The sequence below is a fragment of the Haematobia irritans genome, chromosome 5 (assembly GCF_050003625.1).
Source record: "Haematobia irritans isolate KBUSLIRL chromosome 5, ASM5000362v1, whole genome shotgun sequence".
Taxonomy (NCBI): Eukaryota; Metazoa; Arthropoda; class Insecta; order Diptera; family Muscidae; genus Haematobia; species Haematobia irritans.
This window is the reverse complement of record NC_134401.1, coordinates 151,354,102-151,371,868: the sequence shown is the minus strand read 5'-3', so window position 1 is coordinate 151,371,868 and position 17,767 is coordinate 151,354,102. Positions and strand designations below refer to the sequence as shown.

Genomic DNA, 17,767 nt, shown 5'->3' with positions numbered 1-17,767 from the left:
AGGTTGTGACCATGTTCTTTTAACTAGAAGAAAAACATTTTTGACGAATAACATAACATTTTAGATCGTGACCATTGTCTTTTAATGGAAACAAAATTCTTTTTGTCAATATAATAACATTTTAGATGAGGACAATTGTATTTTTCTTAGAACCATGTTCACTGAGCCAACATGGTTGCAGGTTAAAATGTTACATGGTCGCCGCAAAAATAGCTGCTATCATATTATTTTGCTCTTCGAATATGATTGTGGCAATCATGTTTCTTCTCTGCGTGTAGCGTTTGAGGTTGAGTGTGCTAAAAAAATTTATTTTTTAAAATTTCCTCTTTCAAACGAACAACTTCTAAAGCAATGCAAGAATCGAAAACGGAGTACTTCCGGAGTACTACTTCATTGGAGATCATTTAAATTTGCACTACTTTCGTATCACAATTCGCGCATCCAAATTACTTTTTAGAAAGCTCTTTTTATGCAGAAAATGGTACGAGAAACAAAAGATTCATTCACACTATCACGCTTTAATTCGTTCACGAATAAATTTATGCCTGAATACAATTAAACTACCAGTTTAGAAATGAAAGCAAGCTGAAGTTAGTTGCAATACACATCATCCACTCTGTACAGTACCTATCCAATTCCCAGGTTCCAATCATATAGACTGTTTTACTTGAGCCAGTTTCTTACTTATTTCATTATTCTAAAAATAAACGTTTTAGGATACAATTAGGATACAAATTTTTGACATCTCATCCCTACGGGAGATCTCTTACACTTGTTTTCGATTAAGACAGGCAATATTTTTTTTTTTCATTTTTGGTTTATTAAAAATTTAATTTCACTTTATAAAATAATTTATTACGATATTTAAACAAATATTATCGTAAATATAAATTCACTTATTTATGATGATGCAAATACAAATGTAAGCATCTTGTATTATAATAAAAATGGGAATTAAAACAAACTGTTCCTGTTTTCAGTTGATTTGAATTTTTCCGCAATTATTTTACAATGTCGGTAATATATTGACTTCTATGAATTCCAAGACATCTTTGATGGCACTTTGTAGATTTTTATTCTGAAAACAAAAGAAAACGAGAAAATCAATCGATATGGATTAACTAACTGAAGATATATTATATTTCAAAAATTGCATTTTGATTTTTGTTATAAAGTATCCAAGTAAGATACGAAAGCTATTTTAAGCGCAAGGAAATTGATTTCCATTCTTCGATTTCGAAACGCTATTCCCAAATAGGAGTCGAATGTATACAATATGTGTCATTAAAAAATAAACATATTTTTAAAATTTGAATGAATTCTCAGTCCCAAACATTTAAAATACTCATTTTTATAAACTCCAACATTCGTTTGTAACAAATCGAAACAGACACAAGTTAATCGGATTCAATTACACAAACCGAAACCAGATAGTGAAAAAATAAGCATTTTCGGTCAATCGCGAAAACTCTGTACTTTTTTTATATGTTTCTTCCGAAAGTCGAAATTTTTCTAAAGAGGTACTGAAGATGAGAAACATCTTACTACTTCCAACACTTTTTCAAAAAGTAGCACAAAATAATCTCTTACGATGATTTCGCATTTTGTCTATAAAACTGCATATATAAATATGTACCCCAAAAAAGAAAAACATTTTCCTCCGGAATGAACGAATCTTAGCCAAATAAAATTCCGCTTGGTTGTAAAATCCCTTATTTAAGAGCAAATAAATCCGAAATCATTGAGAAGTATTGTCGCGATTGTCTCAATTTTTTTTTATTTGTCTATCAAAAATGTTCAAAATCAAGAGAAAATGTAGCCTGTCTAAAATTTAGCTCCTGAGAAAAGCAAAAAAATTCTTTCAGTATATACAATGCACTGAAGGCTTGTAGTCTGACATCTAACATCAGTAAACGAATATTTTCATATAAAATAAATGAAGATATTACTTGCAAAGAGAGGACCTTAGCGGTATTATTTTTTTTTTTTTTTCTATCAAACTGGAAGTATAGCATGAATTAATCCTTAGTTTCTTTCAAAATGTCAATTTATTACAATGAAGGTTTAATAAGAAGTACTATTTTCGTTAATTTCTTTTTTTTTTGGTTTTAACCGGTTTAAAGAAAAATAAAAAAAACATTTTCGCTCATTTCCTTCGCTTTTGGTTTTAACCGGTTTAGAGGAAAATAAAAAACCGAAAACCCGGTTTTAAAAAATTGGTATTTTTCGATTAAACAAAAACCGACTTTACAAAAAATTTATTATTTGAACACCCTAATCGAAAAATTCAGACCCCATAAAGTATATATAAATTTTGGGTTGTAGTGAAATTCTGAGTCGATCTAGCTATGTGCGTTTCATGCTAACTTCGGAATGAAACAAGCTATCAACTTGAACAAGTAGTTACTCAAAATAATGTTAAAGAATAAATTAATTTAGAAACATTATTCATGAAGGATTCCAAAATAATTAATAAATAAATAACAAAAAAAAATATTTTAACAAGTATATACGGCCGTAAGTTCGGCCAGGCCGAATCTTATGTACCACCATGGATTTCGTAGAAACTTCTACGAAAGACTGTCATCCACAATCGAATTACTAGAGTTGTGGTATCTTAAAACTTCTTAACATCGTTTTCCAAATTGTGAGTTAGTCCATACGTGGTATATATTAGACAATACGTAGAGAGCCAGAATTGAAATATGGGGTCGCTTATATGGGGGTAATATACAATTATGAACTTGATATGGACCAATTTTTGTGTGATTGGGGATCGATTTATCTGATGGCTATATATAACTATAGACAGATATGGACCTAGTTAGGCATGGTTGTTAACGGCCATATACACGCAAAGAAAAAAAAAAACGTTTGGAAAACGTGTACCGAAAACGTTTTTCTTTTGTTAGAGTTTTTTGAATTGCTTCGAAAATTTTAAACTTTTATCACCAAAAAAATTCGTTTGTTACAAAATTTTTATTTTTTAATAAAAAAAGTTATTTTTGAAACAACAACACAGTCCATTTCGTTTATATCAAACACTGTTCTTTTCTGACTTTAGGTCTTTAATAAGACACATTTTACAGTTCAAAATTTAATATATTACAATGTAATGTTGAAAATTTCCGAACATATCTGGAATATATGTAAAAAAAAAACAAAAAAAACTTTGGACGAAGCAGGAATCGAACCCACGACCATTGGCATGCAAGTCGGACGTAGCAACCACTGCTCCACGGTGCCAAACTAAATGTTTGTTTCTGTTAAATAAACTTTGTTTATTCGGTTCGTGGGCGCCGCAAGCTATGCTATATAAATATAACTTATATGGATATTTATCTACTGATGACCATAACAGGAACATAGCTCAGTGGTTAGTGTGTTGGCTTACAAAGTGCATGGTCCGCGGTTCGATTCTCCGTCCAGGCGAAAGGTAAAAAAAAATTTAAAAATTTATAAAATCGTATAATTTCTTCTACATTGTTGGTATTACAGGAAAAGGTGTTGAGAACTAAAAAAAACTCGTTGATGTGAGAAAGATGTCAGGGAAAATGCAATTAGCAAGAAAACAATGTTTTTTTTTTTTTTTTTTTTTTGAGTTTGTCTTTATGAAATTGTTTTTACATCCTGGAATAAACGTTTATCACAAAAAGTATATACTTTTCTTCCAAATACACTTCCTTACAGCGAAAAGCAAATGAGAAACGAACTTTGTTTGTCTAAAATTTCGTTTGGGAGGAAACAACTATTTTTTTTGCGTGTACTAGCACAAAGTACCAAATTTCAACTGACTCGGATGAAATTTACTCCTCCAAGAGGCTCCAAAACCAAATCTCGGGATCGGTTTATATGGAGGCTATATATGATTATGGACTGATATGGACCACTTTTGGCATAGTTGTTAAATATCATATACTACCACCACGTACCAAATTTCAACCAGATCGGATGAATTTTGCTTCTCCAAAAGGCACCGGAGGTCAAATATATATAATTATGGACTGATATGAACTAATTCCTGCATGGTTGTTGGATACCATATACTAACTTCACGTACCAAATTTCAACCGAATCGGATGAATTTTGCTCTTCCAAGGGGCTCCGGAGGTCAAATCTGTGGATCGGTTTATATAGGGCCTATATATATATATTTATTGGGGCCGATTTCGACCAATTTTTGCATGGGTGTTTGAGGCGATATATTAACACCACGTACCAAATTTCAACTGAATCAGATGAATTTTGGTCTTCCAAGAGGCTCCAGAGGTCAAATCTGGTGATCGGTTTTTATGGGGCTATGTATAATTATGGACCGATGTGGACCAATTTTTTCATGATTCTTACAGACCATATATTAACACCATGTACCAAATTTCAGCCGGATCGGATGAAATTTGCTTCTCTTAGAGGATTCGCAATCCAAATTTGGGGGTCCGTTTATATGGGGGCTATACGTAAGAGTGGACCGATATGGCCCATTTTCAATACCATCCGACCTACATCAATAACAACTACTTGTGCCAAGTTTCAAGTCGATAGCTTGTTTCGTTCGGAAGTTAGAGTGATTTCAACAGACGGACGGACGAACATGCTCAGATCGACTCAGACTTTCACCACGACCCAGAATATATATACTTTATAGGGTTTTAGAGCAATATTTCGATGTGTTACAAACGGAATGACAAAGTTAATATACCCCCCATCCTATGGTGGAGGGTATAAAAATGGGGATTTTGAACTGATATTAATAAATGTAATGACTTTTGGACTACATATTATTTTTAAATCCCCGGTAATACCGCAAGTAGTAAGTTTTTGATGAACGGTAATGCTGGGGGAATCACTGGTGGTAACCCAGCTTTTGCTGGAAGGTTATTATATTCCGTCTCTGGGTGTATTAAAAAATTAAACATTCTTTGATTCAATAAAAATGTAACAACAATTTTGTTCACAATTGTAAACAATTTTGACTGTGGAATTTTTGCCACGTAATGGTCAATATATTTGCATTAACATTTAATTATAAATGACAAAAGAATGACATGAAAACTGGAAATATCAGGAATTAAAAATTCACACCAAGCAAGTATTCTGATTGATTAAAGTCACAGTTCCATGATTATAACTCTGTGTAAGACAATTGCCTTCGAGAGATAAACTTAACATTAATATCTTATAATTATTACGAGATTACTTAAAACATTAATCATATGCATGAAAACACCTTTTGAAGAGATATCACATTGTGTTTCAAAAAAAAAATCGTTAAGCGAATGCATTGAAAATCATAAAAAATATTTATCTGGCAAAATATCTCAAAATTTTTCCAAAATATCCAAAACACAGAATTCGGATCTCACTTTAAGAAGTGATGCATTTTCAGTGCAAAGGCTGTTGAAATGGTGGACACCCGTCCTATAACAAGCCCATGTTAAATTCATTGCTTCTCCACCAATTTTGCACCTCTTCTGGATCCACACTAGGTATGCAGCAGTATATGCAGCGTACGCTAAGTCTAAAAAGTGAATTTTACAGGAAACAAGTTCAAAGTTTTTTTTTTGAAATTTCTCAAAAACCGTATAAGATATAAATTCAAATTTTTTGCGGTCTTAAAATCATGTTTATTGTAGATTTTTTTAGTATGTACGAAAATAGTGATAATAGAAAATGGCTCAAAATGACTTAGACCACTTTAGACCGAACAAAGCTTTTTGCCCTTTTTGGATTGGAAATTTTTAAAACTTTAGTCACAGGCTACGTACAATATTAACCATAACTTTTGATAGAAGTGTCCAATAAATTCGAACTTTTGACAGGATGCAATGCACATCAATCCGAATAAAAAACAACGAACTTAATCAAACAATGCTAAGACGACTTAGCGTATTCTGGAATGAGGACATCGATATATGGCCCAAAAGGCTGGCCTGTATTTTATTAAACATCCACCATGGATTGCGTATTGACTTTTAAATTGTATGGAAGTTATTCAAAGATACACTTTAAAATCACTTCTAAAAATATCCTCCCAATGATGGTATTTATTTTAACTACACAGGAAGTTCTTTTTATTAAATTTTTTATAACTCGCTTTTTTAATATTTATAGTATTTTTGTTTTCAATTTTGTTGAGAAAAATGTTAAATCCATTCTTGAAACGTTGGGAAAATAAAATCAAAAAATTAATTTTTGGCAAAATATCACAAACAAATTGAATTCACATCCAAAATAATGAATTCGGATCACACCTTAAGAAGTGATGCAAATTCAGTGCAACGGCTGTTCAAATAGTGGACACCATGTTAAATTCATCGCCTCTGCGCAAATTTTGCACTACTTCCGGATCAACAAAAGAATATTTTCACAACTTTTTTGACGACGTTTTTTTTTTTTTTTTTTGCTACACTGAAAAAAATATTGACCTAATATGGAAGATTATGCAACTTAAATTTTAGGGCTCGAAATTTAGGCAATGCTAAGGACAAAATTCTTTAAAATAATGACATTTTAATTAATAGAAATTTTATAATCCTTGCTTCAAAAATTTTTTTCATTTAGGACACAAATCTTAAAATTTTGCGTCCCTCTGTTGAAATTGTAGATCTTTGAAGTAAGGCAAATGTTCCTTAAAATAAAGAAAAACATTTTTAATTTAAAGAAATCGTCTTTAACTCAAGTGACATATTGAATTTTTAAATTTAAGCTAAAAATGATTCAAATGTAGGCTAAGACTTATTTTAAGGATTTGCATCTTTGGTTTAATGTTTTTTTTTTTTTTTTGAATTTTGAAACTGGAATTTGTTTGAACATGAATACCATTATTAATATATCGCAAACAGAGAATAAAAATTCGATGAATGAGATCTGTATCCAATTTTAATTTTATCGATCCTAGATTTAAAGCCAGGAAGGTTCCTAAAAAATGTCTTTATTTTAAAGAAGCCGCATCTTTGGCTCGGAATCAATACCAAAATCCTTAAAGGAAGGCCAAAATCTTTGGATCCAAGTAAACTTTTTTTTGAGTGTAGGAGTCCATATGGACTGTGGTCACACTGGACAAATATTTGACAGAAATCAAATAAGAATATGTCGCCACAGCCAAACCAGCTAACAATTTTAGCTCATATTGGATATATAACATCATGGTAGGATTATTTTCCAAAAACGGTATCCAGATATTTGGAAAATGATTCTGGAAAAATGTTTGACACTCACTTTGGTCAAATATTTACCTAGTGTTACCATAGCCTTAGATAAAAAAGCACAATAAATAGCTTCTTTAGTATTTGATTGGTTTATATAGAGGAGTTTATAAATAGTTATACACCGATATTAACCAATTTTCGCGTGGTAGCTAGAGGGTTATGTATCTGATCGGATGATATTTACTCCTCCAAGTGGCCCCAGAGGTCTGGGTATCGGTTTGTATGGGGACTATATACAAAATTATGGATCAATTTTTACATGGTTGTCAGATGACCTAACATCGCGTACCAAATCTCAACCGGATCGGATGAAATTTTCACTTCCACGAAGCACAAAGGTTCCAAGGCAATGATAGAAAGGGAATATGTATGAGCTAGGGCCTTGATTAAATATGAAAAATTTATATAATCTTTGTTTTGATTCATCCTCGAAGATTTTTCTCAAGTTCACCCCACATGTGATTTAGAAACAATGACGAAACTTCTCCATGGTTTATAACTAACCATCCCAACTTAGGGCAATTAAACATTTTTATATTCTCCTTTTTCGGCGTGAAATTCCCCTTGTGAAATTACATGTTTTTTTTATCAAATTTTATTTTAATGTAGCATTTATGAATCTCAATGTCGTATTTACAGAATCGAGACTTTTCTATGGCTCTAAAATACGAATAGATCAATACTTTAGATTATTAAAAAGTTGGTGAAGGATATATGAGTTTCGGCCTAGCAAAACTTGACATTGCGAAACTCTTCAAATATTTCGTTCGACTAATCAGTTCACTGCAAGAAGAGATTTCTTATCTCAGGAATGAAATTTGAGACAAAAAACATCCTTTTGTCCATAAGAAATTTTCTTTAATAGTAACTAAAACAAGTTAGAGAAACCCGTTAAATCGATTGTTATAAATTGTGGTATTAAATTTTTTATAGTTAAGGGGGATTTCGTTTCTGGAAGAAAGTATTCTTCCTTTGTGTATACCTTTTGAGGTGACTACATGAAATCATTCGTGTGGAGATGAGGATTGCATCAATTCACCAGTTTACAGATGGACTCATAACACCCTACTTTTAATAAGAATTCGACCTCGGAACTATATATCCTGACAATGCAGATAAATCCATGCGATTTATTTGTATTATGGCTTGTTCGAGAAATGACGAATTTCTTGAGTAATGCAAGAAATTCGTGTGCCGAAAATCTTATTAACAGACATCTTCCTCCCAACTATGAAAAGAATATGACTATGAGAGATCTTCATAGTCATTATATGAATATAGCAATTTAATGCATTTGACCTCAATTGAATTTTATCCAGCTCTTCTCAAATCCCTGTCAATGAAAACATTGAACTTACATTTCCATTTGAATTCGTAGTCCGCTCTGTATAAGTGTAATCGTAACCACTGTTCTTCACATATTCTGCATCGACATGGACATTACCGCCATCAGCATTACCATCAATTACAGCATCGTCTTTAGCCTCTCCAAGTACTTCACCTCCATCGCTATTAGATGTATTTTCTTCCTCCGTGCTTAAAGGTTCCACTTCGGATTTATCTATGCCATCTTTAACATCCCATATTCGATTCTCATTGGAGTAATTGTATTGATAACTATCATCACCATCACGGAACCATTCAAATTTAATGATTTGCCAGCCACTACCATCGTAATTGAAATCGACCATAAAACGTAAATGATCATTGCGACCCAAGGGCAAAAGGCCTGGACTACCATCTGATTTCACAACGAAAATGTTGCCCTTTGAGTCATGGACATATTTAAGACCTCGATCTCCATAACCACCATCATAGGGACGATGAATGTGTATATATTTTCCACTTAAATCGGGGACATATTTACCACGTAGACCCCCATGTAATTCCGGTACATAGCGGCCTGGCTTAGGGGTAGCTTTATCAGCACTACCAACTGACTGAAAAAGGATTGCAATGCAAGCAAATCCAAATAATACTGGGTATCCTTTCATTTCTAAGATTTTCATGGTTGTGAGGTATTTTTCAAATTTTCTTCGTTTTCTATTTACAAAATTGTTTTTCCCGTAAACTAAAGGAGTTGAAATTATTGGAAAATTTGTTTGTTCACGTATCGAATCGATCGAAGACTATTTCACAATTGTCTTAATGCTGAAGATTCCACTTTGATTATTTCTGTCAGTCGTATAGAAAACAACTTCTGTGAAAACTTGTCAATATTTTTAATAATTTTATATTCATATTTTCACAATTCCTAAGCAGCTATTTACGTAGCGTAGATATAGTATCTGGGTCTGCACTCTATAACTGGTAGTTGTGTTCGTTGATATGAATGATAATCTAATCTAATAGCGATTTCCTTTGTCTTTGAATGAATGGGGGAAGAATTCGCATATTTTCATATTTGTCGCAAAATTGTTTTCTCGCCAAACATATACAGGGTAAAATTAGACATATAATTTCCGAAAATTAACATATTTTTGTGACAAACAGATTAAATGTTATCCATGAAAAAGTAACATTATATTATTGAGACATTTTTGAGGTGCCTTTTACAAGTTGCGTAGATTGGAATTAATTCAATTTTTGGCGATGAAACTAGGTCAAGGACCAGTGTTTATCGTAACCGGATTTAACCGAGGTCGTAGTTCACTCCAGGGCTGTGGAGTCGAGCCAATTTTGCTCGACTCGGACTCCAGCATTTTTTATCAGTCTCGACTGCGACTCAGGAGTCGACTCCGGGTAATATCTCATTTTCTCATCTCATTTTAATACCACTAATTTGTAGTTCTATTGTGGGGGGTACCCTAAATGGATCGATATAAATTATAGTATTTATTTATGTGTGCAAAAAGATCATAATTTCACATTTGATGCCAATTGAACAATATATTTAAAAAATTTAAGGCAATGTCGGTCCTATGTTTAATAAACAAATTAATGATATAAATACCCATCACAATGTGAGCTGATACCAACAGTCTTCAGTATATGTATTTATAGACAAGTAAAGAAAGTTCAAAGTCGAACGGGGATCATTGTGTTATACCCTTCAACACATTGTGGACTAACATTATTGATACCATCTCAAATCCTTTAAATTTTTAGCGAGGTTTATATTCCCATTTGAAGCTGAACCGATTTAGACAAAATTGTATACACTTTTACAAAATCTATGTACTTAAAATTTAAATCTAAGCTAATGCTTTGGGCACGTCTTAGCAGTGAGTATCAGTGAGCATCAGTAAGAAATAAAATTGTGAGAAAATTTGCTATAGAAATAAAATTTTGAGAAAATTTGCTATAGAAATAAAAATTTTAAATTTTATTTTTGAGAAAATTTGCTATAGAAATAAAATTTGGAGAAAATTTTCTATCGAAATTAAATTTTGAGAAAATTTTCTATAGAAATAAATTGTTGACAAAATTTTATTTCTATTTTTTTTTTCTAAAATTTTGGCAAAATTTTCTATAGAAATAAAATGTTGACAATATTTTCTATAGAAACAAAATTTTGACAAAATTTTCTATAGAAATAAAATGTTGACAAAATTTTCTATAGAAATAAAATGTTGACAAAATTATTTATAGAAATAAAATTTTGACAAAATTTTCTATAGAAATAAAATGTTTACAATATTTTCTATAGAAATAACATTTTGACAAAATTTTCTATTGAAATAAAATTTCGCCCATAATATCTATAGAAATAAAATTTTGAGAAAATTTTTTATAGAAATAAAAATTTGGCAAAATTTTTTATAGAAAATTTTGAGAAAATTGTTTATAGAAACAAACTTTTTAACAAAGTGTTCTATACAAAATACAATTTTGACAAATTTTTCCATAGAAATAAACATTTTACAAAATTTTCTATAGAAATAAAATTTTGACAAAATTTTCTATAGAAATAAAATCTTCATTAAATTTATTATAGAAATAAAATTTTGATTAAATATATTATAGAAATAAATTTTCTATTGAAATACAATTTTGACTAAATTTTTTATAGAAATAAATTTTTGAAGAAATTTTCTATAAAAATAAATTTTTTAAAGAATTAAAAGAGAAAATTTGCTATAGAAATAAAACTTGGAGAAATTTTTCTATAGAAATAAAATTTTGACAAAAATTTCTATAGAAATAAAATTTTCACAAAATTTTCTGTAGAAATAAAACTTTGACGAAATTTTCTATAGAAATACAATTTTGACATATTTTTCTATAGAAATAAAATTTTGACAAAACTTTCTATAGAAATGAAATTTTGACAAAATTTTCTATAGAAATAAAATTTTGACAAAACTTTCTATAGAAACGAAATTTTGACAAAATTTTCTATAGAAATAAAATTTTGACAAAATTTTCTATTGAAATAAAATTTTGACAAAATTTTCTATAGAAACAACGCTTTGACAAAAGTTTCTATAGAAATAAAATTTTGACAAAATTTTCTACAGAAATAAAATTTTGACAAAATTTTGTTTCAATAGAAAATTTTGTCAAAAAATAAAATAAAAAATAAAATTTTGACAAAATCTTTCATAGAAATAAAATTTTGACAAAATCTTCCATAGAAATAATATTTTGACAAAATTTTCCATAGAAATAAAATTTTGACAAAAACTTCCATAGAAATAATATTTTGACAAAATTTTGACATTTTTTTCTATAGAAATAAAATTTTGTCACAATTTTCTACAGAAATAAAATTTTGACAAAATTATCTATAGAAACAAAATTTTGACAAAACTTTCTATAGAAACGAAATTTTGAAAAAATTTTCTATCGAAATAAAATTTGGACCAAAATTTTCTATTGAAATAAAATGTGGACCAAAATTTTCTATTGAAATAAAATTTTGGGAAAATTTTCTATTGAAATAAAATTTTGAGAAAATTATCTATAGAAATAAAATTTTGACAAAATTTTCGATTGAAATAAAATTTCGACCAAAAGTTTCTATTGAAATAAAATTTTGAGAAAATTTTCTATTGAAATAAAATTTTGAGAAAATTTTCTATAGGAATAAAATGTTGACAAAATTTTCTATAGAAATAAAATTTTGAGGAAACTTTCTATAGAAACGAAATTTTGACAAAATTTTCTATAGAAATAAAATTTTGACAAAATTTTCTATTGAAATAAAATTTCGACCAAAATTTTCTATTGAAATAAAATTTCGACCAAAATTTTCTATTGAAATAAAATTTTGAGAAAATTTTCTATTGAAATAAAATTTCGACCAAAATTTTCTATTGAAACAAAATTTTGAGAAAATTTTCAATTGAAATAAAATTTTGAGAAAATTTTCTATTGAAATAAAATTTTGAGAAAATATTCTATAAAAATAAAATTTTTACCAAATTTTCTATTGAAATAAAATTTTGACCAAAATACCTATAGAAATAAAATTTTAACAAAATTTTATTTCATTTTTTTTTTCTAAAATTTTGGCAAAATTTTCTATTGAAATAAAATTTTGACAAAATTTTCTATAGGAATAAAATGTTGACAAAATTTTCTATAGAAATAAAATGTTGACAAAATTATCTATAGAAATAAAATTTTGACAAAATTTTCTATAAAAATAAAATGTTGACAAAATTTTCTATAGTAATAAAATGTTGACAAAATTTTCTATAGAAATAAAATTTAGAGAAAATTTTCTACAGAAATAAATTTTGACAAACTTTTCTATTGAAATAAAATTTCGACCAAAATATCTATAGAAATAAAATTTTGAGAAAATTTTTTATAGAAATAAAAATTTGGCAAAATTTTCTATAGAAATAAAATGTTAACAAAATTTTCTATAGAAATAAAATTTTGATTAAATTAGTTATAGCAATAAATTTTCTATAGAAAAAAAATGTTGACTAAATTTTTTATAGAAATAAAATTTTGACGAAATTTTCTATAGAAAAAAAATTTTAAAAGAATTTTCTGCCTATATTTGACATATGCATATAGGTATATGGTCTTAAAATAAAATTAAAAAAGTAAAATCTATTGTTTGAAATATTTTAAATAAATTTTTGTGGTGGTGGGCCTTAAGATGCATCGATTCCGCCCATCTGCTAGTCTAACATTCTAGGAAATTTCCAATTGTATTCCCTAAAATTTTGGAAACTGGTTTTTATTTACGAATGAATAACGCAATAGAAACTAATTTACGTAAAAATTTTTTTGGTTACAAAAATGTGAAAAAATATTGTCGTGAGGCCAAAGATTGCATGTCCTTAAAATACGAATGCAAATTTTGCTTAACATAGAAGACACATTTCTCTACTATAAAGTTTTTTTCATTGTCCAAAAGTCGATAAAATTTACAATGAAGACGTATTGTCCTTATAATTAAGTGATTTGACTTAAAAATGGGTGTCATAACATGAAAGAAAAATTTTTTGGGGCAAGATCAACTTGGCTTTAAGAATTCAGAAAAATTCTTTAAAATTAATGAAATTGTCTTTAAATTTGTTGTCTTTTTGCATCTTGACTACAAAGCAAACAATCATTCAAAAATGGGTCATATTTTTCAACACTTTATTTTAAAGACTTTTTTACTTGAAACATAGCCTAAATTCTACTGGAAGTTGAGTCTGAATTTGGAAAATAATGTTGTCGTTAACTCGTTTTTAAAGGACTTTGATAGCATATGAAGAAAATAAACTGAAAAAACGAAACATTAAATTTTGCTTCCTAATAGCAAGTAAACAAAATCCCAAATTTAAAAGAGAATTGTGTTTTAAAAGTATCCTTACTTGCATTCTCCGCTTCTTTTGCTCGGAATCAATACCAAAATTGTTAAAGTAAAGACAAAATCTTTGGAACCGGGAATGCTTTTATTCAGTGAAGAAAGAAAGAATTTTACCCCCAAGATCGTATCAGTTATGTCAATCGAAAAACAGGCAAAGGCGTAGTCCCACTACCCTTACACATATCTTTATTTTCAGCTCTTCCTTCAAAAAAATTTACTTAGATCCAAAGATTTTGATGTTCTCTTAAGGATTTTTGGTATTGATTCCGAGCCAACGATGCAGCTTCTTTAAAATAAATACATTTTTAGGGAGCTATTTAGCTTTAAATCTAGGCTCCTTAAACTTAAATACAGATTTTTTCGATTTTTTAAATTTTACTACATTAGAAACTAATAAGAAGACTTCTTCCAACATCAAAGTCGATGGAAGCCAACAGTAAACTTCAACTGTCGCCTATTACCCATTATAAGTTTTGCTCCTGATATAAAACAAAAAAAAACACAATTCTTTTTAAATTCAAATGGAATTTGTGACACATTCTCTGCAACAAATGTAAGTGCCTAGAAAAACACTAAAGCCGACAAATAAAATTAATATGAACATAAATTCAGACTTTCAATGAAATTCTTCTTCGCCTTGATTAAGTCTTAACAAATTAACGTAGTTAATAAATTGCATTACGTGTTTCTTATAATTGCTAAATGGAATGTCAAGTTGATGTTTCATGGGCAAACAATGATCAAGGCATTTGTTATGAACCCGAATGAACTGACGATTAGGAAAGTGTCAATTTACAATTATAAGAACAAATGTAATGCAATAAATTAAAAAAAAAAAAACAAATAAATGAGTGGGTGGATTTATCAGGCCTAATTCCAATTCAATTTGCATATACATGTGTCTTAGGTTATTGGCTTGGGTAAGAAGTTATAACTGAGTAAAGTGTATTAGCAAGTGTGAAAAATAAATTTTTATAACAATTGCGAACTTCAAAAAATAAAGTTGATATTATTCCCACAAGTTTTTTTTCGGTACACCCAAAAAAAATTATTAAAAAAAAATAAATGTTAGACCAAAGAAGTTTTCATTCTTTTTTGGCAGAAAATCGGAAATTTTTAAAATTCTTTTGTGATTTTATTGATTGATTTCATATTCATTGATTTGCGACTAAAATTCAGTCAAAATGAGCCGAATCTTCGACCAATCGACTTTATGTCCAAAAAGTCGAAAAGTTTGTACTCTTCAAAATCGACTTTTGATATTTTTGGCAATCGATTCAGATCTTTATGTTGGGCCAAATCGACTAATCCATTTCTGATATTGGTTATAAAAAATTAATTGACTTTACATAGTGACGAAAATCGACTTGAATGGGAAGCGAAATGCTATGGTGAAGACTCATTAAAAAGTCGAAAAATGCGCCGTCGTCAACAATCGACTATTCAACAGTCACAACATTCGAAGAGGACGTTTTCCAATTATGGAAATCTATTTTTCCATAATTGGAAAAAGTTGGAGAATCGAAAAGTCGTCTTTTGAGTAGAATAGTCGAAAGTCTAGTTTTTTCGAATTTTGGGAATATTGAAAAATAATTCATTAACACTACAAATGCTATAATTTTTATCGTCTATATAGGGAAGGGATTTCATTTTTCTAATCGCCCTTGCAAAATTTCCCATAAATCCTAAAAAAATTTGAAATTTGATTGTACAGCAAAGTTTGCCTGTATACACAGAAAACATTATTAATGTGTTATTAAAGATTAAACGACCTAAAGTTAAGGATGAGCAATTTACAAAACTTTGAGGAAAAATTTCTTTACAAAAACAAGTAAGGAGAGTCTAAAGTCGGGCGGGGCCGACTATATTATACCCTGCACCACTTTGTAGATCTAAATTTTCGATATCATATCACAAATGTGTTGGGTGCTATATATAAAGGTTTGTCCCAAATACATACATTTAAATATTACTAGATTTGGACAGAATTTGATAGACTTTTACAAAATCTATAGACTCAAAATTTAAGTTGGCTAATGCACTAGGGTGGAACACAATTTTAGTAAAAAAAATATGGGAAACTTTTAAATCTTAAGCAATTTTAAGGAAACTTCGCAAAAGTTTATTTATGATTTATCGCTCGATATATATGTATTTGAAGTTTAGGAAAATTAGAGTCATTTTTACAACTTTTCGACTAAGTTGTGTCGATTTGACAAGGAAAATTTGACAAGGACCGATTTGACAAGGACCATTTTTGTCGAAATCAGAAAAACATATATATGGAAGCTATATCTAAATCTGAACCGATTTCAATCAAATTTGGCACACATGACTATACTACCAATTGTACTCCTTGTGCAAAATATCAAGCTAATGGGGATAAAATTCTGGCTTCTGGGTCAATATAAGTGCATATCGGGCGAAAGATATATATGGGAGCTATATTTAAATCTGAATCGATTTCAACCAAATTTGGCACGCATAGCTACAATGCTAAACCTACTCCCTGTGCAAAATTTTAACCAAATTGGACCAAAACTCTGGCTTTTAGGACAATATTAGTCCATATCGGGCGAAAGATATATATGGGAGCTATATCTAAATCTGAACCGATTTCAATCAAATTTTGCACACTTGACTATACTACTAATTGTACTCCTAGTGCACAATTTCAACCAAATTCGGCAAAAAATCTGGCTTCTGGGGCCATATAAGTCCATATCGGTCGAAAGATATATATGGGAGCTATATCTAAATCTGAACCGATTTCAATCAAATTGCACACTTTACTATACAACTAAATGTTATGTTTGTACAAAATTTCAAGCAAATCGGTATAAAACTCTGGCTGCTGGGTCCATATTAGTGCATATCGGTCGAAAGATATATATGGGAGCTATATCTAAATCTGAACCGATTTTTTCCAAAATCAATAGGGTTCTATTCTGACCCAAATTAGGAACATGTGCCAAATTTGAAGGCCATTGGACTTAAATTGCGACCTAGACTTTGATCACAGACGGACGGACGGACAGACGGACGGACAGACCGACGGACAGACAGACGGACATGGTTATATCGACTCAGGGACCCACCCTGAGCATTATTGCCAAATACACCATTTGTCTATCTCGCCTCCTTCTGGGTGTTACAAGCATATGCACTAACTTATAATACCCTGTTCCACAGTGTGGCGCAGGGTATAATGAGATTTTAATTGAAATAAGGTGCACAATCTTTGCTTCAAAAATATTTTTTATTAAATTTAGGATACAAATTTTGTAAATTTGCGTCCCTCCGTTAAAGTCGTATGTCAAAATGCAAATGTTTCTTAAACTAAAGAACCACATTTTTGATTCAAAGAAATCGTCCTTAAATTAATTGAAATATTGAATTTTTACATTTAAGATAAATCGCTTCTAATATAGGCTATGACTTATTTTAAGGATTAAAAATCGTTTGTTTAAAGTTTTTTGAAATTAAGAAAACATTTTGTATTTTGTAAATTTCCGTTATAATTTGGATTTTTAACTGGTATTTCTTTAGATCCGTATACATTTTTTTGAGTGTATATGGTATACACCGAAAGAAGAGTGAAGCAAAAAAAACGACAATCGTTTGTCATAAATCCGGGTTTATTCACTCTTAAAGAAAATATTTCCAAAGGATCGATCAAAATCGTATCAGTTATGCCGATCGAAAAACAGACAAAGGTTCACATCTGTTCATAATTATATATAGCCCTCATATAAACCGGCTTGTGGAGCCTCTAAGAGAAACAAATTTCATTAGTATA

General features: G+C 29.7%; 1 protein-coding gene across 1 annotated transcript; it reads right to left on the bottom strand.

Annotated features, from left to right (window-relative positions):
- Positions 1 to 797: 797 nt before the first annotated feature.
- On the bottom strand, positions 798 to 9,358 carry LOC142237582 (uncharacterized). Its single transcript, XM_075308938.1, has 2 exons — positions 8,567 to 9,358; positions 798 to 1,078 (listed from the first exon to the last, which is right to left on the bottom strand). The coding sequence occupies exons 1-2, from the start codon at positions 9,215 to 9,217 to the stop codon at positions 1,007 to 1,009; spliced, it is 723 nt and encodes a 240-aa protein (XP_075165053.1). The 5' UTR covers positions 9,218 to 9,358; the 3' UTR covers positions 798 to 1,006.
- Positions 9,359 to 17,767: the final 8,409 nt, after the last annotated feature.

Coding starts and splice junctions, on each gene's coding strand:
- LOC142237582 (XM_075308938.1), bottom strand. CDS start 9,217: ATGAAAATCTTAGAAATGAAAGGATACCCAGTATTATTTGGATTTGCT. Junction 1,079..8,566: donor CTACGAATTCAAATGGAAAT/GTAAGTTCAATG, acceptor TTTTGTTTTCAG/AATAAAAATCTACAAAGTGC.